The sequence below is a fragment of the Amblyomma mixtum genome, chromosome 1, assembly GCF_055824585.1.
Source record: "Amblyomma mixtum isolate Tamu chromosome 1, ASM5582458v1, whole genome shotgun sequence".
Lineage (NCBI taxonomy): Eukaryota > Metazoa > Arthropoda > Arachnida > Ixodida > Ixodidae > Amblyomma > Amblyomma mixtum.
The window spans coordinates 65,030,779-65,057,285 of NC_143012.1; the positions used below are offsets into that span (position 1 = coordinate 65,030,779).

The window sequence follows — 26,507 nt, forward strand, 5'->3', positions numbered from 1 at the left end:
AGTCATGCTCTACTCACCGTGAGTAGTGAGCTGTGGCCAAGCAGCCGTAAATAATTCCCCTCAGCCACAAAAGCAATAAGCGTGAATGCATTTCCCACACTTCTGCACAGGAATTTCATTTGATTCATACGGTACGAAATTTCAGATGACACGAATTTTTTTGCAGCCCAATGAGGTTCATACCATCGAGATTCTAGTGTAAGCTGTGACCTTTGCCTTTTGCAACCTAAGTTGGCTCCCATCCACGTCGCCTTTAGATACTGCCATGACGAAGTGGAAGTGGAAGACGAAGTGACCTCCCGCGTGAAAGGAACGGACGAAGTAGAAGAGGTTGATGGGGCTTCCTGTTTGCATTGGGGCTCCCTGCTGCTTCGAGCTAGGAACTATTCACCTACCACTTGTAAATATATGTAAATAGCATTTTCCCGTAACAACTTTGGTGGAGGTGCGGGGAATTTCCTTGTAACAATATATAGACACCTTTATGGTCTATCAGAGCACGCCCCTCGGACCAGAGTACATGTCACATCAGGGCATTGCCATTTGCTCAGTTTTCTATATAGTCCATCGCAACACACCCCTGGGACCATAGTACATACGACATCAGGGTAGGTACACACTACCTCCTGCCATGGGCTTAATGGAAACAGATTGCAAGGAGAGGAGCCAAATTTTGCCCTCTCTTCTGCCTCTCCACCTTGCCAACAGATGCGAAGGAAAGATGACACTAAAAAGATGCCAGCAAAATATATGCGGCTTGTCTCAACACAAGGCTCGAGGTTGCTCGCTGCACATGCATGCACAGGAGCAAGACACTGAGAGCTACCAGCATTGCAGTCCCCTTAAGAAACTGTATGCGAATGCAGTGGTGTGGCAAAATCCCTCTGTCGATGTGTGCCACTCTCTCCTCACCTTGGCAACGCAGCAGCCGTCCGACTCTCCGTCCCCTTCGCAGCAGCTGTAGCGACTCTCCAGGGCCCCAGCAACTGAAAATCAAAATGGGGTATGACGCGACTTGCCTACAACGTGGAAGCCATGTCAACTCAGTCAAACAAGAGACCACGTTTTTGGAAGTTTTCAATGCAAAACCGCAAATTAGTTGGAAACCAACTGGTACCGGGTGCACCCGACATCTCGCAATGTTCTTTATTATTATTTCTTCATAGAGAAAACGCTGCAGACCATATTGTCTGAGCCACGTGGTATGGTCCTAGTGTCTACTTTTCTCTCAGCAGTAGCACATACTTTAAAACAACAGTAGCCACAACAGGCCTTCCCTTCGTAATGCCGTTGCACCTCTAGATGCTGTCACCCCAACCATCCCAAGAGCACAAGTTCCTTGTCTTGAAAGGTCACGCAGGCTACTCCCTGCCATGTTTAAAGTCAGAACAGGATATCTGTCGATTTGCACGCTGTTTAAGCACAGCACTGCTTAACTCTTTCGCTACCGCGCCATAGGACTTCGTTCGCATATGATCGATTCAAATCTCCCGCTCAAAAACGCTCATTTTGGAGCGTCGTGGACGTCCTACGCCATCTAGTTAGCGAGCTCAACAACTGCTCTTTCGATTGCAGCCTTGGTTTCAGTGTTTTGACAAGAGGGGGCGCCGTGAAAAATAAAACTTTGAACGACCGCAGCAGCGTCAGCCGGAGAAAATGGCGCCCGCGTCGCCGCGCGCTCCTCCAAAGCGAAAGCTGACACCGAGCACGTCGGCTGGTTTCGGTTTCGTTTTTTGCGACGAAAGCAGTGGTTATTAGTCGGGCAACAATGTACAAACGTCGGATTTCGGTTTCGACAGCGAGACTTCGCCTCGGGAGCCTGGAACGTCAGCGCGCACTTGCATGTAAGTTCTGTTTTCGTTCGCTGTGTGTTTTCTGCGGTGCATACGGTTTGAAATTGATGACAGTGGTTTATTTTTGTGCTTCAAGGTCTTGACAACGTATGGCGAAGGCAGTTTGCCAAATGCTCAAGGTCGCGTCGCGTTTTTCAACCAAGACGACAGCTAGGCGTCCATATCGGCGCATCGCTGCGGAGCGGCGCTCGGAGATTCGCTCGACTTCTCGACTTTTTTTTATGCTCTTCACGGCGGAAATGATGAAGACCGTGTGCAGAAACACCAATAAATATGCATGGATGAAGATTTTCAGCAAATTCGACGCGACGGCTCATGGGAAGACGTGAATCTGTTGGATATTCTGATGTTCATTGGAATCATCATATACATTGGAATTGTTGACCTGCCACGACTGTATCTCTACAGAAATACCAGAATAATCTATTCTGGCCCTCTGCCATCAAAAATCATTTCTCAAAATTGGTTTTTCGCTTTTTATTTGTTTGTTTTTTTCACGTAACGGACCCGGATGATTCAGTGGCGGCAGCTTCTATTGGCAAGACTTGGAAAGTGTCCTGGTTTTTGAACCACATAGATAAAACTTCCTGATGTTTTAGAGCTTGCCTAAAATGCCAAATTTTATCAGCTGGCTTTCAGGGAGCAGCTTATTCAAGAAATCTTCGGGTATGATGAGGGAAAAGAAGTCCATGCCCCCAATCCTCCCCCATAGAATCCATTCAACACCAACCAAAAAGAATGAAAAAAAAGAAGAAACTGCAAGCTCGGCTATCACAGAACAAGGGAAGAACAAAGATAAAACCTTATGTGAAGCACTTGTCAGTCTACCTCTGCTTCACATCTTCACCCCTGATCGCTCTTCACAGTGGCACCACAGTCATGACCCTTGACTTGAAAAGCCATGGAAAGTGCAGTAAATTTTTCTCATAGCTGAAACTGTGAATAATGACAGCTATAAACATGCGCAACAGTTTGTATATTCCAGTTTTCCTCTAATCAAATTCGGGCTTAGTGCAGCCGGTAATTTTTGTTCTTGCTATATACTTTTTTTGTATTTTTAGCAAATTTCACAAATAAATGTTCATTTACTTTTGCACACACAACTCTTCTGTTTGTTTCATTCAGAAGTGTAACTAATAAGCTACAATTTCATGCATTGCAATATGTGCTGGGTGTATTAGTTCTTGTGAAAAAAAATTCTTTCAGTACACTCCAAATTGTGCATTTTTCCGCGGTAGCGAAAGAGTTAAGTTACTGCAAAGCACAACACCTTCCGACAACCAACCTGCTTTGAAACATCACTCACTGCAATGCCTGACATTCAGTTCGACAGCTGAAAGACATCCTCACAACCAGAACTACAGCTTGGTTATCATAGGCCACTGCTGATACAACTGTGTCAACGACAGGGAAACGGGACTGAATGCTGAAAACCCACTGGGTCAAGTAGCCAGAATGCCCTAGTAAAACAAAACCACAGAAGTAGCTTAAAGGGGATGTGGTCGAACATCCTCACAACTGTCCTCCTTCAGTTACTGTGTCATCATCATCATCAGCCTGACTACGCCCACTGCAGGGCAAAGGCCTCTCCCATGTCTCTCCAATTAACCCCGTCCTTTCCCAGTTAAGGCCACCCTATCCCCCCAAACTTCTTAATCTCACCCGCCCGCCTAACTTTCTGCCACCCCCTGCTACGCTTGCCTTCTCTTGGAATCCACTCCGTTACCCTTAAGGACCAGTGGTTATCTTGCCTCTGCTGCACAAGCCAATTTCTTCTTCTTGGTTCCGACCATGATGTCATTAACTCACGTTTGTTCCCTCACTCGCTACGCCCACTTCCGATCTCTTAATGTTACACACCATTTTTCTTTCCATAGTTACCCTGTAACCCAAGATATCTAAGGGTGGAATAGTCAAACTTCAACAATTCGAATTCAGAGGGGACTGAAAATCCATTCCAATTACATGGAGTTCAAATTAGGGGAAGCCTTTGTTTAATAGGTGCACTACACCTAGTGCACCTATTAAACAAAGCTTCGAATCGAGCAAGTTCGAATCAACGACCTTCCACTATAACGGGAAGAACGAAGTCAATGTGACGGCTGCCTAAGAGTGGCGCACTAAGAAAAAGCAAGTGGCAACCCCGGGACATGTAAAGGGGTCGCTGCCCACTCACTCCGCTTCTTCCAGAGTCGGCCCCAGTGGTGGACGCATTCTTCTGGGCGTGTGTAGTCTCCGTCCTCGGTCAGCGAGAAGGTGGCTCCGCACCGACTGCACCGCAGCACCGGATCTGCAAGCAGGGCACAGGGACACGTCAGCACAGAGGGTCAAGCTGGCCACTCTTCTCGGCCCAGCAGTTGATTCATATTTTTAATGAGACAGCATTAGAAAACCTTATGGGACCAAAATGCATGGTCGGTCATAGCATTTGCCCACTGGCTGAAGGGAAGTGACATCACCAGGCAGGAAGTGTCACCAGGCAGGAAGTGACACCACCAGACAGGAAGTGATGTCACTTCTGGTAAAAGACAGGAAGTGACATCACCAGGCAAGAAGTGACAGCACCAGACAGGAAGCGATGGCACTTCCGGTAAAGGCATCAACAGCTACTAATGCTATCACATTGCCAATATATAATGGAATTGGGAGTCCCCATTTTTCTGTCGGTGGCTACGTTCGCCAACACTAAATGCAGGCAGAAGCGGCGAAGTCTCCTGACAAGCCTTCACCTGCAGGGAGGGTTAATTCTCACACTTCCTGCTGTGCTCCCACTTCAGAACACTCACTTAGTCAAACAGTCAGCAGCAGCTATACTCCATCCCAGTAGTACCTTGCAGCACTACCAAAGCTGTGACGAGTGCGCAGGCAATGTTTTGACACTGTGGATAGTAGTGCCAGGATAAAATATGTGTACGGGCATATGGGACAGCTTTAAAGTGCTCATTCGCCAAACGATATATCATATCGAGCCTTAATGTAAGCTCACGTTACGTATGTTATTTCCAGAGTTTTAAGCACGTGACTCCTGCATGCTCTAAAACATTGTTTCCAAAATGGCAGCCCCTTTCGAAGCACGACCTCTTGCCTAAGACTGAATTCGTCATTGTTGCTGCCGTTTTCAGTACGTTCAGAGGCCATAAATGGAGCACCGGGCTTTCACTTCGTCTGGTCTCACCTATAATAAAGTGTATGAGCAATAACTTTGCTTTATTTTTTTATTCAGAGTAACGATTCTGCCCCTTCTGGTCCTAAAGGGAAGCGTTGATTGTTGACAAAAATGCTTCCTGTTCTAACCGCCAGATGGCGCCACTGGGCTCACCTTATCATTCTCAGTTTGTGTGCGCTGAACTAAAAGTATGAATGTGACAAATAGCGTAACGTCATGCAAAATGCTAGCATTTAGCAAATGTAAGCATGCATGGGAAGACAGTATGTAGATGGCATCAATTTATGCTCTTTTCTAACCATATCTGTGTACTCCACGAGCAGACGACATACAGACGGCGAGGCGGGGAGGAACACGTTTAACACGCTCTCCTGATCGGCTGAGGAGCTCTCTGCTTTTGGTAGGGCTGCAAGTTAGTTATGGGATAGAGTATAGTTCATGAACAGATCCCTCCTATGAGCCACTGCTGCTGTAGTACTAAAGGTATTTATCTCTTCACTGACAGAACACTATAATACGGCATAGACTTATGACTTGCTAAACTGCACTGGTTGTATTGCATGGAAAAGACACGTTTAAATGTCAATCAGATCTCCGCACCACCACTTTGCACATACTTTTCTCAGCTAAATTATCACACAGAAACACAAAGCACATACGCATTAATACAGTAAAGCACTTCATAAAACGGTCCACCAAGAATAACACCATCTGCCGGGCTAGTTGGTTGCAATCGATATGTATCAACAGCGCAACCACAAAACAGGAAGAAGGAGAAGATAGTACAGAGAGAAAGTTGGAAGTCTGTACTATCTTCTTCTTCTTCCTGTTTTGTGGCCGCGCTGCTGATACATATGGTCCACCAAGGTTCACATAAAAATGTGAAAAAGACACACCTGGAATGATATTGTATGCCTTGAGACAGAACGTGCATTAAATATCTTTTTTCTGCGTGTGTGTATAAGTGTTAGGTTGCAGATATACTAAAACTAGATGCTTAAACCAGAAGTTTAAGTCAAAGACTACTCCTACAGAAACAACATCCCAAAGCACAGAACAGTGCAGACACCGATCCTTACTCTTGTTCTGATGACACTGCCAACGAGAATCAATTCCCTCCCACTAATCAGCACAAAGGAAACAGATTTGCTTTTCTTTTTTTTATCCAGCCCAAGAATAGTGCAGGTCAAGACAAGAACAGGCGCTGCCAACAGTGATCTGGGAACCTGGAAGTAACAAGAAAAAAAAAGGGGGCTCACCATTCGGCTTCGAGTACTGCCGGCTATCAGTTCCTCCAAACAGGGCCCGGCCTCGCTCCGTCGGATGTGCCCGCGGATAGTTGTACTCCACCAGCTGCTCGGTGCTGAGCCGGTAAGCATCCAGCAGCTCATAGAAGCGGGATGCTGCAACATGCCCAAAAGGCACCATGCTAGTTAGGTTCAGCTAGCCAGTAAAAAAAGGCAGGGACTCCGGAACGCGAGGGGGGGGGAGGGGGGTGGGGGGCTCTGCCTCCCCAAAATTTTTCCATAAAGGGCAGTGCCCCGCCCCCCCCCCCCCCCCCCCCCTCCCAGTCTTCTCCAACTGCTTACACTCTGATGCTTTATCATTGACACACCAACACACCAACTCTGATTTGACTTCACAAGTGCACAAACTGCCCATTCTTTGCTCTGATCATGCTGGTACATAAAGGCATAGTAATGCAATGCTTTACAGTAAAAACCATGTTAAGGTTGGTTGGTTGGTTTATGGGGTTTAACGTCCCAAAGCGACTTACGCGATGAGAGACGCCGTAGTGAAGGGCTCCGGAAATTTCGACCACCTGGGGTTCTTTAACGTGCACTGACATCGCACAGTACACGAGCCTCTAGAATTTCGCCTCCACCGAAATTCGACCGCCGCGGCCGGGATCGAACCCGCGTCTTTCGAGTCAGCAGCCGAACACCGTAACCACTGAGCCACCGCGGCGGCAAAACCATGTTAAGGTGTGCAGCAGTTCCCCCGAGGCTAAGTAGCATGAAATCCCTGACCTGCTTCCATTAATCAAACATCGTACACTGGGCGCGTATACCCGCCGCTTATCGCGAACGTCCCAGTTAGCGCGTACCTGCCATCGCGACTGAAGATGAGGGGGGCATCTCGTAGCGCAGCAACGAGCTATGGGCCGCATCTCAAGGAGGCCCCCAACGCACGCGGAGAAACGTTGACACCGACCCGCCGCAAGCACGTGGCGCCCACACCAGCTGCCGTCAAGCCCGAAGAGAAAGAACCTCCGCGACCGCGCAAAATGCGCTTCCCTCTCCCTTCCGTCGCCAGGGACACAACGTACCCTCTCCACACCCGCTGCGCGGCCGCCACCCCGACCGCAGGCACCGGAGTCCGCTCAGACCAGGTCCTAGTGAGCCCGCCGCTACATCTAGCATTTATGGTTGTCACGTGACCCGGTTTCGCCGCGCAGCTTAGGCTGACCACCGCAAACTTTCGGTACTTTCGGTTTCGGTTTCTCTCCCCCCCCCCCCCCCCCCCCCCTATGTGCTGCCGCCATTGATGCGTTGCTCGCTGTCTTGGCATCTGCGGCAGCCGTGATGTGGCTCCTTGTTACCCATGGAGGAAGAAAAGAACTCAGGAGAGGCGATTAAGCCACATTTTTTGAAGCCGGCTCCCCCCCACCCCTACTTGGCCGCCGTCTCAGCGCGCTTGCGCAAGCGCGGCAGGCATTGCAGCAGACGACGCCGCTGCGCCCAGCGTTACCATTGGCTACGCCGTCGGTCAAAGACTCCCAGTAGCCCTTGCGAAAGCGCGTGACTTGAAAGAAATCAGGCTTGGAAGGAAGCAATCGGCAGTAGCGCGTGAAAAAAACCTTCCACTAACAACAGTATGTGGCACATGGAACAAGTAAGGGATGATTTAATATAACAGTGCTGCGGCGGCCAATAGTAAAGCCCCGCTCACACTTCCCGCGCCGTCGTCCCGTAGCACCACGGAGTGAAGTCTACGCCTCCTGCATTTTTACCACGGAGAAAAAAAAAATAAATACTCGGAAGGGCGCGACCGGCGATAACCTCGAAGCCTGGTCATAAAAAAAGTGACTGTGGCTCAGCGGAATACAGAGCGAAAGAAGCATGGTTAAACACGGTTTGGGTTTGGTTCATCTTTATTGGTTCAAGGCTTCAGCAAGAGCAAATCGCGTCCAGAGCGGCGGTCGGCGCCGCAGCGGACGTGACTGCCAAGCGCGCAACTGTGGTGACGAAGATGAAGATCGAGGCACCTGACAAGCGCGATTTTGCGCATGCGGCGCGCCTCCCGTTGGAGGTCAAATCAAAGAGCCAGTTGGCCTTCAGGCTCAGCATGGGAGGAGTAGAGCTTCTTCGCTCTAAAAAAGGAAAAAACGAGTGTCGGTCCCCCTTATATTAGGATACAACTTTAAAAAAACAGCAGTTGCTAACACTAGGCCGCGGTCCGCGGCGTTATGTATTACTCCGCTGGCCAATCGCAACAGTAAGCGAAATGAGCTTTTTAATGCGAGGCTCTATCAAACAATCTACCTATCAAAATTCTAGAGCTCATAATCTTTTTCTTGTGATAAGCTTCTTATTTAGGTAACAAGAAACGTTTAACCAGCGGACTACTTTTTCCTCGTGGAGGTATTCTGTGCGCGGAGGTTGAATGTGGGAAGAGCTTCACTGCAGACTCAAGTTGTATCCGACTGTAGTGATCACATCATGTGATAGCGCGTGGTGATATCCCCACTGCACGTACATGCGGGGACCAGCCACTATGGCAGCGGGCCAAATTGACAGTAGAAAAGCTTCCTAGCTGTAGACGCCCGCACCATGGGCCACGCAGATGCGCGCACTATAACATGCCGACAGCAAAACATCAAGGACTGACTCGGAGAGAAAAAAACCGGCTGAGAACGGCTTCATGAGCACTTGGTTTGCGAAAGCTGGCCGCATAAGCTGCTTGGTTTGATTGGTTTGAGGGGTTTAAAGTCCCAAAGCGACCAAGGCTATGAGGGACGCCGTAGTGCAGGGCTCCGGATGATTTCAACCACCTGGGGTTCTTTAACGTACGCTGGCACTGCACGGTACACGGGTCTCTAGCATTTCACCTCCAACGAAATACGACCACCGTGGCCGGGATCGAACCCGCACCTTTCGCGCCAGCAGCCAAGCGCCATAACCACTGAGCCACAGCGGCGGCTGCATCACGAAAGCTGCCACATCCCATTGGCTATTCTCAGCTGTGGGATAGGCACTGTCATTCGTTCCTTGCTTTTCTGGCCGCCCTGGCATGCCTGGCCTTTCACGCACAAAGTCCACTCCGAAATCAGAGCCAGCAGTGTGTTCAGCCAATTGTCGACAGCTGACTCGCCCACTTCCTTTCCTTCACCAGAGATGACTCCGTACACAAGTCCATGCCTCTCTTTAAATCGGTGCAGCCAACCTCCAGAAGCCTGGAAACTTTCGATTCCAAGAGAAAGTGCGATGTTGTCAGCTTTTTCTCGCAGTACCTTGCCGTCCACGTTGACGCTGGCCGCTGTGACTCCGCGAAACCATGTCAGCAGGATCTCTTCCAGCTTACCATGCATCGCCGTCTTCGCTTGCTTCACGTCGACACCAAAGTTCTGAGCGTCCTTCAAAATAACATCTCTCTGCCCAACAATGGTGCAGAGCTTGATGGTTTGGTTTGGTTTATGGGGTTTAACGTCCCAAAGCGACTAAGGCTATGAGGGACGCCGTAGTGGAGGGCTCCGAAAATTTCGACCACCTGGGGTTCTTTAACGTGCACTGACATCGCACAGTACACGGGCCTCGAGTCAACGGTGCCAGCCCTCACTCTTTTGCCAAGTCGACACTTTTCTTCGCCGGGGTTTCATCGAACTTATTGAGTATATCAAGCTTCTGCTTAAAAGAAAGTGCCTTCCGCTTCTGCAACATGTCAACAGCGAACGCTTGCGCAGCTTACGTCTTTGTCAGGTTTGGGCAGGCCACGTTGCACTTGGCAAAACGCACACGGCAGCGATGAACGAGGAAAATGGGCGCAGCCAGCGGCAGCGGCCTCCCGGCCAGCTCCCAGCAGCTGGCGAGACAACTTTTTCGATAGGCCAATGAGCTGCCAGCAAGTGGGTGACGTAGCCCTGTCGGGCACGTGACTCACCTTGACTCGTCGGGTTGCTACAGGCAATGCATTGTAGCGCGTGCCCATCGAGACCAGCGGAAGGGACGCGGGGGTCGAGAGGGCCAGCGGCAGTAGCCCATACCCTCTCCCCCTCTACATGGACTCGCCTGCGTGCGTGGGTGGTTGGTTGTGCGTTCAATCATTCGCACCGGCTTGCAAAATTGTTCGTATATTCCCCCGAATCGTAACGGGTTCTGTAAAATGTAGACCGTCCAAGACACTTTTGAAATTCGTATCATCTCGAAATTCGCTTCGACCATAATCGTATCATCGAGATTCTACTGTACTTCCATTTTGTTACCTTCACATTTCCACCCTGAGCCCATGAAATGCCATACACGTAAAAGCTAATCAGCATGGCATATGGTAAAAATTGAGAAAATATTGAAAAAAAAAAAAAGAAACGTGGTATTACACTAGCCTTGCTTTCTCTTCAGTTTCTGCTGGACATTTTTCATGCAGACTGAATCCAAAACATACTGCAGAAAATCTTCTATGCTTTGGGTGCTTTACTTCTGAGAAGCTGTCGGTGCGTGTCGTCGAAGGGGCAGCAGGGTGACATCACTTTTCAGACCTGTCGTTTTTTTTTATGCTGCGGAGTTTAACAGCCTAAAGAGACACACGGGCTATGAGGGACACCATAGTGAAGGGCTCAGGATTAATTCACGCCGCGTGGGGTTCTTTAACCCGTACTGAAATTGCCCAGCATATGGGCACCGTTTGTACTTCACCTCCATTGAAATGCGGTCCCTGTGTTTGGCATTTGATCCCGCGACCTTGCGATAAACAACCAAATGCAAAAGCCACTTATCCACCTCGACAGGTCCGTCGGTTCCTCTCAATCACTTTCCCTGAACAGGAGAGAAGCCAACAGCCACAGAAACCAAGAAGCACAGGGGTTTTTTAATTTTTTTTATTTTGTGGTGTTGATCAAGTAAGAATATTACTGAATATGTTGTCGCTTAAAGCTAATTGATTAGAAAAGCAGAAGAAAAAACAACCACATGCCGCCGGTGGGATCCGAACCCATAGGAAGCATAAGAGGGTTCTCACACAGCTTCCACCCTTGCCGTTCGATGGCGTTCTACGTCACACCGGCGGTAACTCAGGACGTTCCACGTCCGCCGCTTACGAACGTGGGTGGCGCTGATGAACACTCTCAAGGTTAGGTTATTTGTAAAACATAAATGCCCCCGAAAGCAGAAGGTTTGACAGCCATCGCCGTAGCTTAGAGGTAGAGCACCGGACGCGTAATTCGGAGGTCGTGGGTTCGGATCCCACCGGCGGCATGTGGTTGTTTTTTCTTCTGCTTTTCTAATCAATTAGCTTTAAGCGACAACATATTCAGTAATATTCTTACTTGATCAACACCACAAAAAAAAAATTAAAAAACCCCTGTGCTTCTTGGTTTCTGTGGCTGTTGGCTTCTCTCATATTTATAACGAGCCCCTCATTCCCCTTCCCTTGTTTTCTTTCCCTGAACAGGTCGCTCAAATGCACTTTGTGCAGCCATGCCAAGCCGCATTCTTTTATTGCGCTCACCCGTCAGTTCCTGAGGTGGCTTGCGGTAACGGTTCTTCTCGATGCTGAAGCTCGTGCGTGCCGCGCGAGCGCCGTGCAGCAGCATCTCGTGCGAGACCACCCGGTTGCCGGGTGGGGGAGGGTTGGGACTAGGGCTAGGCGTGGGGCCAGTACTGGGTCCCGCGGAGGCAGTGTCAGCAGAAGACCCGCCACTCTCTTGGGCCTCCTTTCGCAGTCGCCTGAGCGTGGTCACGGCCACGTTGAGGTAGACGGTCTTGCTGGAGCTGCGGTCATAGGTCTGCTTCTCCTCCGACAGAGCCTGCGACGCATAAGACATGTCAGGAGCCGCCTGCGACGCACAATACATGTCAAGAACCGCCTGCGACGGATAATACATGTCAGGAGCCGCCTCCGACGCATAAGACATGTCAGGAGCCGCCTGCGACGCATAAGACATGTCAGGAGCCGCCTGTGACGCATAAGACATGTCAGGAGACACCTGCGACGCATAAGACATATCAGGAGCCGCCTGCGACGCATAAGACATATCAGGAGCCGCGTGCGACTCATAAGACATGTCAGGAGACACCTGCGACGCAAAAGACATATCAGGAGCCGCCTGCGACGCATAAGACATGTCAGGAGCCGCCTGCGACACATAAGACATATCAGGAGCCGCCTGTGATGCATAAGACATGTCAGGAGCCACAGCGCGAGCCATGTCACCGCCACGCTGTGGACATTAAAGCGACACTGATGACAACTTGAATATAATTTTGTCCTTAGTGAAATTCAACTGCCCTGCTTTCTGCACCTCTGTTCGCACTTCTTCTACAGGAATAGACGCATTTATTGCTGACAGATTCAGAGCTGCAGCTGAAATATTTGGCCCCATTCGAATAAAACTCATCACAGCGTACACTGAGGACTCTGTGATCCCCAACTTGAACTGGCTAGCAGTGTTTGCCATCAGTGATCCACAGTGAAAACCCCCAAACAGCACTGCATATGCGTTAAATTTAAGGTTCAGTTTTCCATGAAAGTGGCATCTTTGTCTCTAGAAAGCAGTAATCAATCAATACAAGACAGCCTCAATTTTGTCCTAAGGCCCTCTTCCACAGCAAAGCAATCCCTTCACAGAAAAGAGTAAAAGGGAATAGGAAAATCATGAATTCACACAATGCGCTTCGAAACATTCCGACGTAGGCGCACTGGCAGCCGCTTACTAGCTCCCTAAAGAAGGAAAGCAACGAGAGAATTACAACAAGTTGATGCTAACGAACCAACTTATTCTAAAATAAACAACATGTACTGCCATGAGAAAGCTGGACCACCATATACAGAGGGAAGAACAAGAGCTATGTGCTGGCACCATAGCGTGATGGAGGGGCATTCGTGACCTCCAACATTTTGCCACGAGATGCCACCAGAATCTGTGGCATTTTAAACACGAGTGCACCTACTCTGAAGAAAAATACTCATACCCGTAAACATACCCATACTCGTAAACATACTCATACTCATAAACATATTCATGAAAACCTAATGCTTCTCGTAAGTGCGTGACACACCACAGAAGGTCGCCAAATTTTTTCCGTACCCTGGCCAACCTATGCCGAATACTGCCGTGAACTGACAACAGTGACAACGGGAAAACGGTGCAAGAAATCATCACATGAAGAGGACAACAAGACAACCAAAAAAGCAATAAAGGTAGCTCCATTATCAAACCGAACCATCCACAATCAAGCTGCAGCGAATGCATGGACATTGACACAAGGAAGTCCCAAGCACTTGACCCTCCTGACATGGGCTCCAGCCCACATGGGTCTGAAGGGTAACAAGGGAGCACATGAGCTAGCTCGAGGGCTCACTTTCCGAGCAGCTTATCATCCCGCCTCCAACATGCCCGCCTTGTTCAGGAAGGACACCATAATCACTTCACGCGACCTGCTCCAACACTATCGTCTTTCTCGCCAACTCTATCCAGGTCCGCAACCAAGAACTTACAAAGACAGAGGCCGTCATATGGCACCAACTCCAGACGGATAGCTTCCCCGATCCCAAAAGATTCCATAATATATTTCCTGAACGGTACATGCCGATGTGTAAACACTGCAATATCCCAGCAGACCTCCTTCATGTGGTCTGGACTTGTACACGACAACACGTGCCAACACCCACACAACACACCTGGGAGGCTCGTCTACGCAGACGACCAACGAACGCTCATCGGTCTCGCTCTAGAGGCTGCCAGATTCCAAGGAGTCTTGGCTGACCCCTAGATCTGGGCCTTCGGCCCCTTGACTGTTTTAATAAATGTTTACCAACCAACAACCCCGCAAGGACCACAACCACTCCCGGCGAGACTAAAGCTATTGTCGTTTGACAAGGCAATGAGAGCCTCTTGCCCCAGTGAGAACGGCGCAAGCAGACGGGGGACAGCATTGGACCGGCACCCAACGCACCTTTTCGATGGCCTCGTCTTCAGTGCTGCAGCACTTGGCACACTCGTTCAGGAAGAGGTCGAGGTAGCGCTGCCGGACAACAGTGGGCACTCGGCTGCCGTACTCGGCCGGGATGGTGGGTCGCTTGGACAGGACCTGCACAACACGAAAGTACCCTCTCAGGATATGAACACACACTTGTTTGTCTTTCAGCAAACCTTGACGGAAATCCTGAAAGCACAATTTCTTTCCCGGTCAGACCCTGAAATTACCACCCGAAATTTGCATCCTTAACAAGTTTATACACTGCCTGCATACTTTGCATGTATACTACATACCGTGTGTCCCAAAAATGACTGATGGATTTTGAAAATCAATAAAAAAAAGACGGAATGAGATAGAATTGTATTGTTTGCGGTCTTACGCTTAGGAAATCAGGGAATTTTATCAGTATGGTTCTCAGTTGAAGCGTATTTTCACCTCAATACGTCAACAAGCAGAACTCGCGATTTTGGGGAGGTGAAGATCCTCACATTGCTGAACCATCCTCCCTGCATTCACCAAAATTATTGGTATGGGCTGCGGTTTCCTCAAAAGAAATAATAGGGCCAATTTTTTTAGAGCAACCGGTAAATGCTGTATGATATCTTGGGATACTGGAAGAATTTGTGGCGATTCATTCCACTTTGGAGGATTGTTTCAACGCCTCCTGGTTCATGCAAGATGGCGCTCGTCCATACCGAACGCGTGCAGTATTTGATTTCTTGAACGAACATTTCAGTGAGCATGTGATTGCCTTGGATTATGACAAGCATACAGGAAGTGGCATGGCATGGCCTCCTTATTCGCCAGACTTGACACCCTGCGACTTTTTTCTTTGGGGGTACCTGAAAGATTTGGTTTACCACCAAACTCCACACACAATTGCGGAGCTGAAGCCGCACATCTGTACAGCATGTGAGACAATTCCAAGTGACATGTTACAACGGGTGTCTGGGAACTTTTGCCACAGACTGCACCAAGTCATCGCAGCATCCGGTGGTTACATTGAAAATGTCATTCTTTAGTTTTTTGCAACAGTCCTAGCAAAATTTTGATACAGGTGTTTTATTTTTTTTATAGCTATCAGCACCACCTGTTTGTGGAAATGTAAACTGAATTTGAATTTTGAAGGGATAAAATTCCCTGATTTCCTAAGCGTAAGGCCACAAATAATAGAATTCTACCTCATTCCATCTTTTTTTTATTGATTTTCAAAATCCATCAGTCATTTTTGGGACACACGGTATATACTACATATATACTGCATATATGATGCATATATAATGCATATATACTGCCTGCATACTATATACTTTGCACCATCTTTCCTTTCATCTTCCCTTGCCACTTAAGTGCTCATTTCATGTGCTTGCACTGACAGCTCCCTCTGCATTGCTCTAGCGAGAGTTTTCACATCATCCCCTTTATCTCACTTCTCTATCCTCCGTTTCTCTGCAATGCTGTTTCCACAAAGAGAGATGGCGCCACTTGCCCAAGGAGGAGGAAGAAGAGGGGAAAGGCAGGGAGGTTAACCGGCTGCTCGGTTGGCTACCCTACACGGGGGGAAAGGAGTGAGGGGATAAAACATGAAAGAGATAGGGGAGTAGCAGAAAACTGTAGTCACTCTGAAAAGTCAGTGTTCGTTGAAGTCACAGCCTATCATGCAGGCCAGAAGTTTGCAAGAGGCAGAGCAGTGCCTTGGAGGCCGACGATCGCCGCAGCCAGTGGCCGAGAATCTTCATTTCCATCAGTGGGCGAGGATCAAGAGGCTCAAATGCAATGTTGAGGCACTGCGAAAGCACACTCACCACAGCCGGTACGTGTGCCACCCGCGGCTGCCCCTTGGGTTGGCTGGCCACCACGTGTGCTCCGGTCTTGGTCCCCTGGGGCAGTTGGGCCAGGGCGGAGCGGCGCGCCGCCGCCAGCAGGGGCGCATTGGCCACTGGGGCCACCCGTCCCTGAAACAGGGGGACCTCTCGCTGGCATCTTGTTCTTTGAGGCAGAGCATATGCCACCTCACGGCAATGTCAGTTCGCAATGTTCGCTATCCTCCCCGTTTCTGCCCCATAGATGAGTCATCATCATCATCATCAGCCTGACTACGCCCACTGCAGGGCAAAGGCCTCTCCCATGTCTCCTTAGCCAGCCGCGGCCACCACATTCCCGCAAATTTCCTAATCTCATCCGCCCAGCTAACTTTCTGCCGCCCCCTGCTATGCTTGCCTTCTCTTGGAATCCACTCCATTACCCTTAAAGAACAGCTGTTATCGTGCCTTCGCATTACATGCCCTGCCCAAGCCCACTTCTTCCTCTTGATTTCAACTAGGATATCATTAACGCGCGTTTGTTCTCTCACCCACTCCGCCCGCTTTTGATCTCTTAACGTTACACCTACCATTTTTCTTTCCATAGCTCGCTGCGTTGTCCTTAACTTAAGCTGAACCCTCTTTGTTAGCCTCCACATTTCTGCCCCATAGGTGAGTACCGGTAAGGTACACCTGTTGTATACTTTTCTCTTTAGGGATATTGGTAAACTGCCATAGATGAGTACAGGTAAGATACACCTGTTGTATACTTTCGCTCTTGAGGGATACTGGTAAACTGCCATTCACAATCTGAGAGAACCTGCATGCAAATGCACTCCACCCCATTCTTATTCTTCTAGCTATTTCCTTCTCGTGATTCGAATCTGCGGTCACTACCAGCCCTATGTAGATGTATTCCATTACCACTTCCAGCACCTCTCTACCAACTGCGAGCTGCTGTTCCCTTCCGAGACTGTTGAACATTACTTTGGTTTTCTGCAAGTTAATCTTAAGACCTACCGTTCCGCTCCGCCTGTCTAACTCATTGATTATGTATGCTTTGCAGTTCATCTCCTGCGTGCCTTGTCATCAGTGAATCACAGATTACTAAGGTATTCTTCATAAACTCTTATCCCCAAATGTTCCCAATCCAGGCCTCTGAATGTCTCCTGTAAACAGGCGATGAATAGCACTGGCGAGATTGTGTCTCCCTTCCTGACACCCTCCCTTATTCGAATTTTATCGCTGACTTTATGGAGGACTATAGTAGATGTGCAACCGTTATAAATAAGTTACAGTGTCAGAACATGCTGATAACAATGATATTGCTAGGATCTATGGATTCTGGACGATCTTTCCACGTAACAATATCATCAGCTTGACCTCCTCAATTGTGTTCATTTGTGCCGCTGCCGTGGCCCATCATTTCAGTTTAAATGTAAATTGTCGGCACATGGCTGCGCACCCCTCCAGTCCCAAAGTCACTATGCAGTGTGCCATGCACTCAACTTTCGTGATGTTCGTTGCAGAACACATTCGACAAACTCATTCCACACACAGTTTAAATACTCTCGACACCGCCCAGGCACATAATCAGCTTCCCTGTTTGGTGAAAATTACTGTACAATGCTGGCTGGGCCTTACATAGGGAAAACAATTTGCAACAGCGCTGGCATTGTGTAGCCTGAGCAGATGTACTTTCACCATCTTTGGTCACACCTGTCAGGTGCCACACTGTCAGATCTGCCCTTCATCAGATCCCCAACTCAAGGATGCTAGCGAACAGGACCACTTCATCTCTCTTGATTAAGGTCGATGCAGGGACTATCTGCACCTCTGTGTGGGACCTGGTCAATGCTACCGCTGCACGTAATATATTGTACCGCAGTTTGTCGTTTCGTTGCCCGGGAAAATGCCTGTAGTGGGCGAACAGGTTCGGTAGTTTCGCCTAGCAAGGATGGTGGCAAAGAGGCAAGGTGCATGCATAGTATACTGCTCAAAAAAGTCCATTCTCAATTACTTTCTTCTTTCCTGTGTCACATTGCACAAACAAAGTAAGGCTTCACGAGGCAAAGTGGACTCGCTGGATTCCACACTAAATCACCCTGGTTAACACCTGCATAAGTGAAGTTGCTTGATGACATCATGCGCATTTCATCGTAAAAGACTTCAATTCTTATGTTGGTGTCCCCACAAGGCACTCTGCCCAATTATTAAGTCATTGGCTTAATCAGACGAGGATGAAATAGCAATTACACGTGGATTTTTTGACAGGTACGCATGCAGTCATTACTCGAACCATGCAGATATTTGCCACCACAAAAAAACACAACAACTGTGAATATGCCTCCTGCATCAAAAAGCTTCCTGTTCTTTAGTACTGGTAGGCAAGCGCCGTTGGAGCGAAGTTGGCTTAGCCATAATAAAAGTCTCCCGATCCTAGCCTCAAAAAACCAATGACACTCCGTTCAAGCAAGCTTTCACCTTATGCCGTTGGCAGGGAAGCTGCATTGTAGTATATCACCACTTCTGTCTCCCAAGTTCAATGACTCTTGACAATCCAGTGTCACTTGCTGGCTATTAGAGTTAACCTCGCACATATTATGTAAATATGGTACTGAACCAATGAGGAAGTGGAATGATGAAAACGTCTGTCGTACAAGCATCCCCGTGTTTGGAACTAACTCAAATTAAAATAAGTATCAAACTATAACTCTCTTTACTCCTTTTCAGTAAAACTCAGCCGTATAAACTCTTTTAAAAAAAAAACTCAGCAACACAAAGCATCAAGCAAAGCTCTACTGAATACAGTACAACCTGATGGCTTCAAGATCTAGCCTGAACAGGTGTTGGCACTTGACAGCTAACTGAGCACTCGATGAAAGCCCAGTCTCTCACTCCTGAGGACTAGGGAGACATGGTACACGAGACAGCACGGGACCTTGAGCTAAAGCAAACAAACAAACAAACAAGAAGGGACCGGGGACTCACCTGTCCCGACTGGTATCGCTGCTGCAGCTGGGCAAAGCGGTTGTGCATCGCCTGCGCAGCGGACACGTGCGCCAAGAGCCCTCGCGGTGCCGCTGACGGACGCTGCACATGCGGACACACACAGGCATTGTGGGACTGCGCTGCCTGCTTGCCACTGGGCTAATTGGAGATAAGCTCTGTTGCAACACTATTAGGCAATGTTTTTACGGCGACAGCTGTTTTACGGAGCCCCCCTTCCCCCCCCCCCCCCCCCCCCCCCCCCCCTTGAACCAGGCTTCAGTGTAATCCGATGACACAGGTGGCATGATGCGAGAGCCACCGTGAAGATAGAACTAAGAAGGCGGCGGCAAAGATGATAGAGAACTAAAAGGGAAGCAGATGATGGAAGCCAGATTTGAAGAAATACCATAACTTTTGCCCAGCCTGATGGTAGAGCTTAAAGAAAAAAAAAATTCAGGGGGCACTTTGGCTCTCTAAAGTGCTGCAAGGCGAAAGCCTTTCCTGGCACACTGTTTGGCATTGACTGCGAGACTGTTTGTGCTGTACTAGTGCTTTATTTTACTACACACTTTTACTGCACATTACAATTAAACACTTTGACTGCCAACTTTGACTGCTTCTTTAGCACGACTCTCTCTCTGCTTCGATGAGTTCGGTTGTATCCATGGCTCTGTTCGCAGTAATGAGGTATGCAATGTGGTCATCCACGGACGCCTTACGCCCCCTGTCGGAGCAGACGACAACTATTTTTTATTAGTTGTCGTCTGTTCCAAAAGGGGGCGTCAGGCATCTGTGGGTGACCTCATTACTTCGAATCCGCGCACTCTGACATCATAACTATTCCGACCAACCGAAAAGCGTGACACCTCTGCTGACAACCTTCTGTTGACAACGATGAGGCATTTAAGGCTTCCGCCTTAAAAGAGATGGTGGGAGTCAGAGTTGGCGCAACGTCAGAACCTTTGCACAGCCTAGCTAAGGGGAGCAGGTGGGCGCACCACATATATGCGCCAGTTGTAGTTGTCCTAGTGCTATGGCCAACAAAGCAGCTCTCGTGTGGAGCCGTGCTCAACAACATGAATGTCGTCATCGCCACAAAGAAGTCCCTGGTGTGTGCTAAAACAACGAAAAAAAAGGAAAAAAGTTGCAAAATACAGTCCATCTTTACTGCACACACTTAGAAAAGTGTTCGTCTTATATTATTGTAGTTTGCACTCTTTCCAGCATGCCCTTTAATAAAAAGAAAAGCGCCCTTCGAATTGGCAATGAAATGCTTTGAGCTTTTGCTAACAGACGGCATCTCAGTGTTTCGCATTTCATGGTTGTAGTGGTAGCAACAGTCCAATAAAACACGGTACCGTAGCTGCTTTGGGTGCGAAAACTGAAATGGACACTGCGCTACACTACAGCTATATATATATATAGCTATATAGCTCCCAGTTATATATCCTGCCATTTAGACCATTCTTTAAAGGTTCAAGAATATCAGTGCCATATAAATGTCTTTAAGAACTCATTTTTTCCCAGAACAGTGCATGATTGGAATAAATTACCAGAAGAAGTTGTCTTAGCACTGCAATCTTCTTCTGAAAATGCTTTGTCGCGACTTTTGTTGAATCGACCTTTTTTACGTCTTTCTTGCTTTCATGATTCTTTTGTTATCAGTTTGCTCAGTATTGGAATGTGTTGTATTTTTACTGTTTTTTTTTTTTTACACAGTGTCACCTGCATGACGATGTATGCTTTGCAACTGTATCCCCCCTACAAAAATGCCCTCAACAGGTGCTGTAGGTACCTGAATAAATAAATAAGTCTAACTACTGTCCGCCGGCTGAGGCTAGGTCAGTTTTTAGGTCATCACTCTTGCCAGCGAGCACCAGCTATCACACTCGTTGATCTTGGTTGCCAGCCTCGAGATAAATGAAAATAGCAACATCCATCAATAAAAAAGTTCCCAGCAAAAATCCTGCATAGCATTTACAACAAAACCGTTACAGAATTGAGCACCTTGCACACAACACACAGCTTTCTATTGCGGCGAAAAAAAACTGGGTCCTTATAATGCAGCTGTTGATTCATTCAAGCCCAAGTTCAAAAGGTCGCACAGCTGCCCGACACCCGAATGTCCTGGTGGCCTCAATCAATCAATGTGGTTTCAATCAATCAATTGGTGCCCTCACCCGAGCCAGTTCTGGGTTGTGGGCGACACGCTTCTTGGCGGGCACGGCGGGCTCCACCGTCGACTCTGCAGCTCGTTTCAGCTGCACTCGTTCCTGCAAACAACGAGGAGGGCGTCTGGGTGAACATCGCGCACGATGTTTAACAGCCTGGATCATTACAGCTGTGCAGCCAATCAACACACAGTTCCAAGCATAGGCTGCAAGAGAGATTTGCAGTGCCTTTTTGATCACAAAAAGGGGCAAATGGATGAGTGCAGTGGCAGATAAAGCGCTCAGTTCTCCTTATCTGTTCTGTACAAATAACTTTGTTATCACGAATGCAACAAAAACAATTTCGATTGCTCCCATGCGCGCATACGCTCCTATATACCGGGTGTTTCAGCGAACACTTTCAAAAAATTTTCAGAAATAGGCTGTTTGGGGTAAAAATATGGCTTATGCGGCATAGTATTACCAGTGCTGCCGTACACCAGAAAACCGGGGAATCGTCTTAGGTAGTAAGCTGGTTAACTAATTTTTAATAATCAACTTTCTAACTAGTAGAGTCAGGCACCTAGGTGTAATTAGAGATTTGTAGCCGGCCGTTAGCAACAGCCATATCAGTTTCAATAACTACCCACTGGAGCCAAAAATCACTCTGAACGTACGAAGAGATTAACATTTAATTTAAATTGTACAAAAGCAATCCTGTTTTCGGTGCAGCAATTTTTGCCAAATGCAGCTCACAGCAGGCAAGGCAAACAAAAGTACTATTTCATAAGCAACATTTCTTGCTCACTCCACTCGTACCAACAATTACTTCTATTAACAACGCATACCGTTGAAACATTAACACATTTAACTTTTTAATGAGCTAAACTTGTTTTCCTATCATAAGTGGGAGGACTACAGCAAATGCACAAACATTGTGCAAAATGGCCAGTGGTCGTGTAAGCGTGGGACCCTCGCCATAATGCATAAGCTGGCTATTTGGGGCAAATTTTCGCTCCTCTTTTGAGCTAAAATCACTGAGAGTTGGCTACACTCGCAGGAAATCGCCACGGGGATATTGGACACGTGATTATGAGCCTGCAAAGTGAGAAAATGGCATACTCAAAACTGACGAAGCTCTCTTTCATAGGCACAGCACAGCAGTGAGACTTCTTCTGTAGTAACGAATATAGAGTACAATCTTTGCTCTTCAGCTTTGGCGGTAACAATTACTTCTTGATACCAAAAGCAGAACATCCAAAGCACTATCATGACAGCATGCAGTATTCGATGGAGTCGACTAAGTCAATCACTGAGCAAGTCAAATAGGTCCTCAGCACCAAGAACAGTCGAAAGCAGCCCAGCCGTTCTCATGCTGATGGTGTAGTATCAAAGAAATCACGCGACTTTCACGACACCGATTCTGCTAGAACTTACGAAGATGAATCGCCCAATGTTCTTGAACAAGCAGTAAGCCTGCGCTGGTTTCACCCCCGAAAAAGGTGTCAAGTTAGATACTGTATCCCCCACCCTCTCACTGCACTTCTCTTCATTGCACCTAAAGCTTTCCAGTGACAGAGCTAAAAAACTATCAGAAGGGTGTATGCTTGGGCTTGTTGGTTCATATTTGAAAGGTAAAACCGTAGCGCAAAGAAACAAGGACACAGAAAGACGGACAACACATGGCGCTGTGTGTTGTCTGTCTTTCCGTGTCCTTGTTTCTTTGCTCTACGGTTTTACCTTTCTAAAAAACTTCTCCCATATGTGGTGGTTTCGTGGTGTGCGAGGTTAACATCCAGAAGCTGCGTGTCGGCTGCAAGGAACACCACAGTGGAAGGCTCCAGATTATTTCCAGCCATCTAGTGCTTCCTAACACGTGCCAACAGAGCACAGCACCCAAGTTTTTTTTTTTTTCATTTTATCACCACTGAAATGCAGCAGCCGTGGCCATGATTTGGTCCCACAACCTTGGGCTCAGCAGCCAGATGCCATAACCACAGAGTCACGACAATGGGACTTGTCCCCAATGTGGCTGAGCTCTACTCAATACAAAAATAACCCCCGATCTTTACTTCCCACAAAAACTATGCTTGTCCACACTCACAGCACCACTTTTTCAAGCTATACAATGAAATAGTTTTCGGAGCTCAAGCCCCTCATCCAGTGCTGATGAAAGAAAATGGCTCAATAGTTTCCCACAGGTCTAGTTCAGCTAACCAAAACAGGGCACATGACAGAATACAAAGCGCAATAAATTGCCTTATTCAGCCCTAACTGCTTCTCTGCTGATAAAAAGAAGCCGATCAAAAGAATCTCATCATCATCATCATCGTGATCATAATCAGCCTGGCTACGCTCACTGCAGGGCAAAGGCCTCTCCATGTCTCTCCAATTAACCCTGTCCTTCACCAGGGGTGGTATTCTGCCGGTGTCACCTTTTGCGACATCTCGCATTAGGGCGGGGCCTAAAAAAGTGCGTACAGTTGCTCGAGGAAACGGAAAACCCCCTGGCACTTTCGTCTGCGGTGCTTTCATTCACTCCGAGAAGCGACAATTTACCACTGCTGATTCACTAGCAGCAGTAGCTTCGTATCTTTCATAGCAAGAATATTTGCCATCACATGACGTCTAATGTTCAAAAAACATTTGCAAATTTAATATAAACTCGCTTTACTTCATTTAAGTCTATAAAACACCGCAAAAAAGCTCCAAATGCAATTTTGTTTGTTCCGCATGGTTGTGCTAGGTTTCGGCTGCGTTTCGGGCAGTTGCAGACGGTAGCAGTGTAGCTGGAGGTCCCATTAGGCTTGCGCGCTCCAGAATCGAGAGCGTATCTCAAAAACTAGGCTGAATTGCAGCTTAAACTTCATCGTCAAAGCAAGGTAAGTCATAGCGAAAAGCAACAACACCAGTAGTTGCCGGTAAACGTGCCGACCGGAATCGCAAGGACTGTTGAATTGGCTGAAGCGGGCGGCTCTCGCTTGGAAGGAAGCCGCCATGTTTTCACGCTAAGGGCGCAAAAGCCGCAGCTGCCGATTGCGTTCGTACGCTAACGGTAGCCCGTCGCCCGCGCGAATCGCTTCAGCGCATTCCGTTGTTCGACTAAGCGTAGTAAATTGGGGCGACGTCACGATGACGTAGCAGGAAGGCGGATCCGTGTCGTCACGCCGCCGTCACCGCGGCTCGAGCCAATCAGTGAAGAGCGAATGCGACATGTCGCAAAAGGCAACACCGGGAGAATACCACCCCAGTTGCAGCCATTGTATCTCCGCAAACTTCTTAATCTCATCCGCCCACCTAACTTTCTGCCATCCCCTGCTACGCTTGCCTTCTCTTGGAATCCACTCCGTTACCCTTAAGGACCAGCGGTTATCTTGCCTTCGCATCACATGCCCTGCCCAAGCCCATTTCTTTCTCTTGATTTCGACCTGGACGTCATTAACCCGCGTTTGTTCCACAATAACATACCTGAGTTGGCAACACCGGAGCAACACTGGGCTGGGCAGCCTCATTGAATATCCGCAAGCACTCTGCCACCGGGTCCTCTTCCTCCTCATCTTCCGAGTCGAGCTCCCACTCGAGCTCAAACGAGGGCGCCTCCCCCCCAGCCTCCCCTTTCTGGCCGTTGCTCTTCTTCCCTCCGTCGGAAGCCCTGCCCTGGCTGCAGGAGCCATCTGACGAGGATTCCGACTCGCTGGCTGTGCGCTTCGCTCCGTCGGACTCCTCCACTTTGGCTTCCTTCTTGTGCGGCGAACTGCTGCTGTTCCTCCGGCCAGACGACCGTTTGGTCGATCTGTGGTGACTAGATTCGGAACCGGACTCTTTTTTCTTCTCGGAGGACGAACGCTCGGACGAGGTCTTCTTTGATGAACGGCTCGATGATGAAACCTCTGATGTGTGTTTTGACGATGAGTGTTTCGAAGATGAGTGCTTTGAGGATGAATGCTTTGAAGATGACTGCTTTGAGGATGAGTGGTTCGAAGATGAATGTTTAGAAGATGAAGGCTTTGAAGAGGAGTGATTTGAAGATGAGTGCTTCGATGAAGAGTGCTTTGAAGAAGAGTGATTAGAAGACGAGTGTTTAGAAGAAGAGTGATTAGACGAGTGTTTCGATGAAGAATGCCGAGAGGGTGACCGTTTTGATGAGGAATGCCTTGATGAAGAATGCTTTGATGACGAGTGCTTCGATGATGTATGCTTTGTTGTAGACGACTCCTTAGACGATGGCTTTGATGCTTCCTTGGGCAAGGAATTTTCTGGAGAATCCTTAGGCGAGGAGCCCTTAGACAAGGAATCCTTTGTAGGAGACTCTTTAGATGAACCTTTAGATGAAGACACCTTTGATGAAGGCTCATCAGAAGAAGACTCCTTGGTTGAGGAATCCTCAGGTAACCTTTCACATGGGCACTCTTCAGATGGAGAGTCCTTAGATGAGGTATCCTTGGATAAGGAGTCCTTAGAAGAGGAATCCTTAAGAGATCCTTTAGATGAGTGTTCCTTAGAGGACTCCTTAGAGGACACCTTGGAGGATTCCTTGGATGATCCTTTGGACGAAGACTCCTTGGATGTTCCCTTGGACGATTTCTTAGCAGAGGATTCCTTTGATGATGACTCTTTGGAGGAAGCTACCTTGGATGAGTGCTTCGATGATGAATGCTTAGATGATGATGAGGTTTTGCTGGATGAGCTCTTCGACGATGAACGCTTGGAGGATGAGTGCTTACTTGACGAATGCCCCTTGTCGGTTGATGCCCCTGAGAGATTCTGTTCGCTGAGCTCCTTCTTTTTCGGTGGCTGTTCATTATCACCTTTAGCCACTTTCTCATCTACTTCTTCCGCAACGCTTGCCTTCTCCTGGTTTTCCTTCTCCTCCTCAGCTGGCTCTGCTGGTGCCTTGTCTTCTACACGCTTGGTAGCAGGAGCAGCCGCTTCGGCTCCGGAGGCAGGCTTCGCGGCGGCTGCGTCCGAGCGACCGGGACGCCTGTCCTTGAGGCCGACAATGGCATCCACTTCTTCTTGTACCATGTCTGTGTCCTCGTCATCAGCTTCGACGCTGCCATTTGCCATGCTGCCCCCATCGTCTGGCGACTTGCTATCCGGCTCAACTGGCTCCGCTGGCTTGACTGGCTCAGCTGGAAAATAAAGCAAATGTGTGAAACAGGAAAGCCGCACAAACACGTGATAACACTATTCAGCTGTTTTAAAGACTTGCAAACTAACTGGGGGCACTGAACAAAATCATCATCACGCAATGCACTGCATTCGCTACGGAACGATTAGGTACCAAATTTCAAAATAAAATTATGGTCATATATCATTATGAGGTGCACCTAGCTCTCCTCAAAAAACAC

General features: G+C 48.2%; 1 protein-coding gene across 1 annotated transcript in view; it reads right to left on the minus strand.

Moving 5' to 3' along the window:
• Window positions 1-26,507, minus strand: part of LOC149366533 (uncharacterized) — a 53,717-nt gene that overhangs the window by 15,700 nt on the left and 11,510 nt on the right. Inside the window, exons 4-12 of the mRNA XM_089551268.1 lie at window positions 24,625-26,288; window positions 21,187-21,279; window positions 19,007-19,108; window positions 16,019-16,168; window positions 14,190-14,324; window positions 11,743-12,040; window positions 6,279-6,422; window positions 4,030-4,143; window positions 913-986 (exon numbers count right to left, since the gene is read on the minus strand). Coding sequence (XP_089407394.1) covers window positions 913-986; window positions 4,030-4,143; window positions 6,279-6,422; window positions 11,743-12,040; window positions 14,190-14,324; window positions 16,019-16,168; window positions 19,007-19,108; window positions 21,187-21,279; window positions 24,625-26,288 — 2,774 coding nt within the window. The remainder of the gene's footprint in view (window positions 1-912; window positions 987-4,029; window positions 4,144-6,278; window positions 6,423-11,742; window positions 12,041-14,189; window positions 14,325-16,018; window positions 16,169-19,006; window positions 19,109-21,186; window positions 21,280-24,624; window positions 26,289-26,507) is intronic.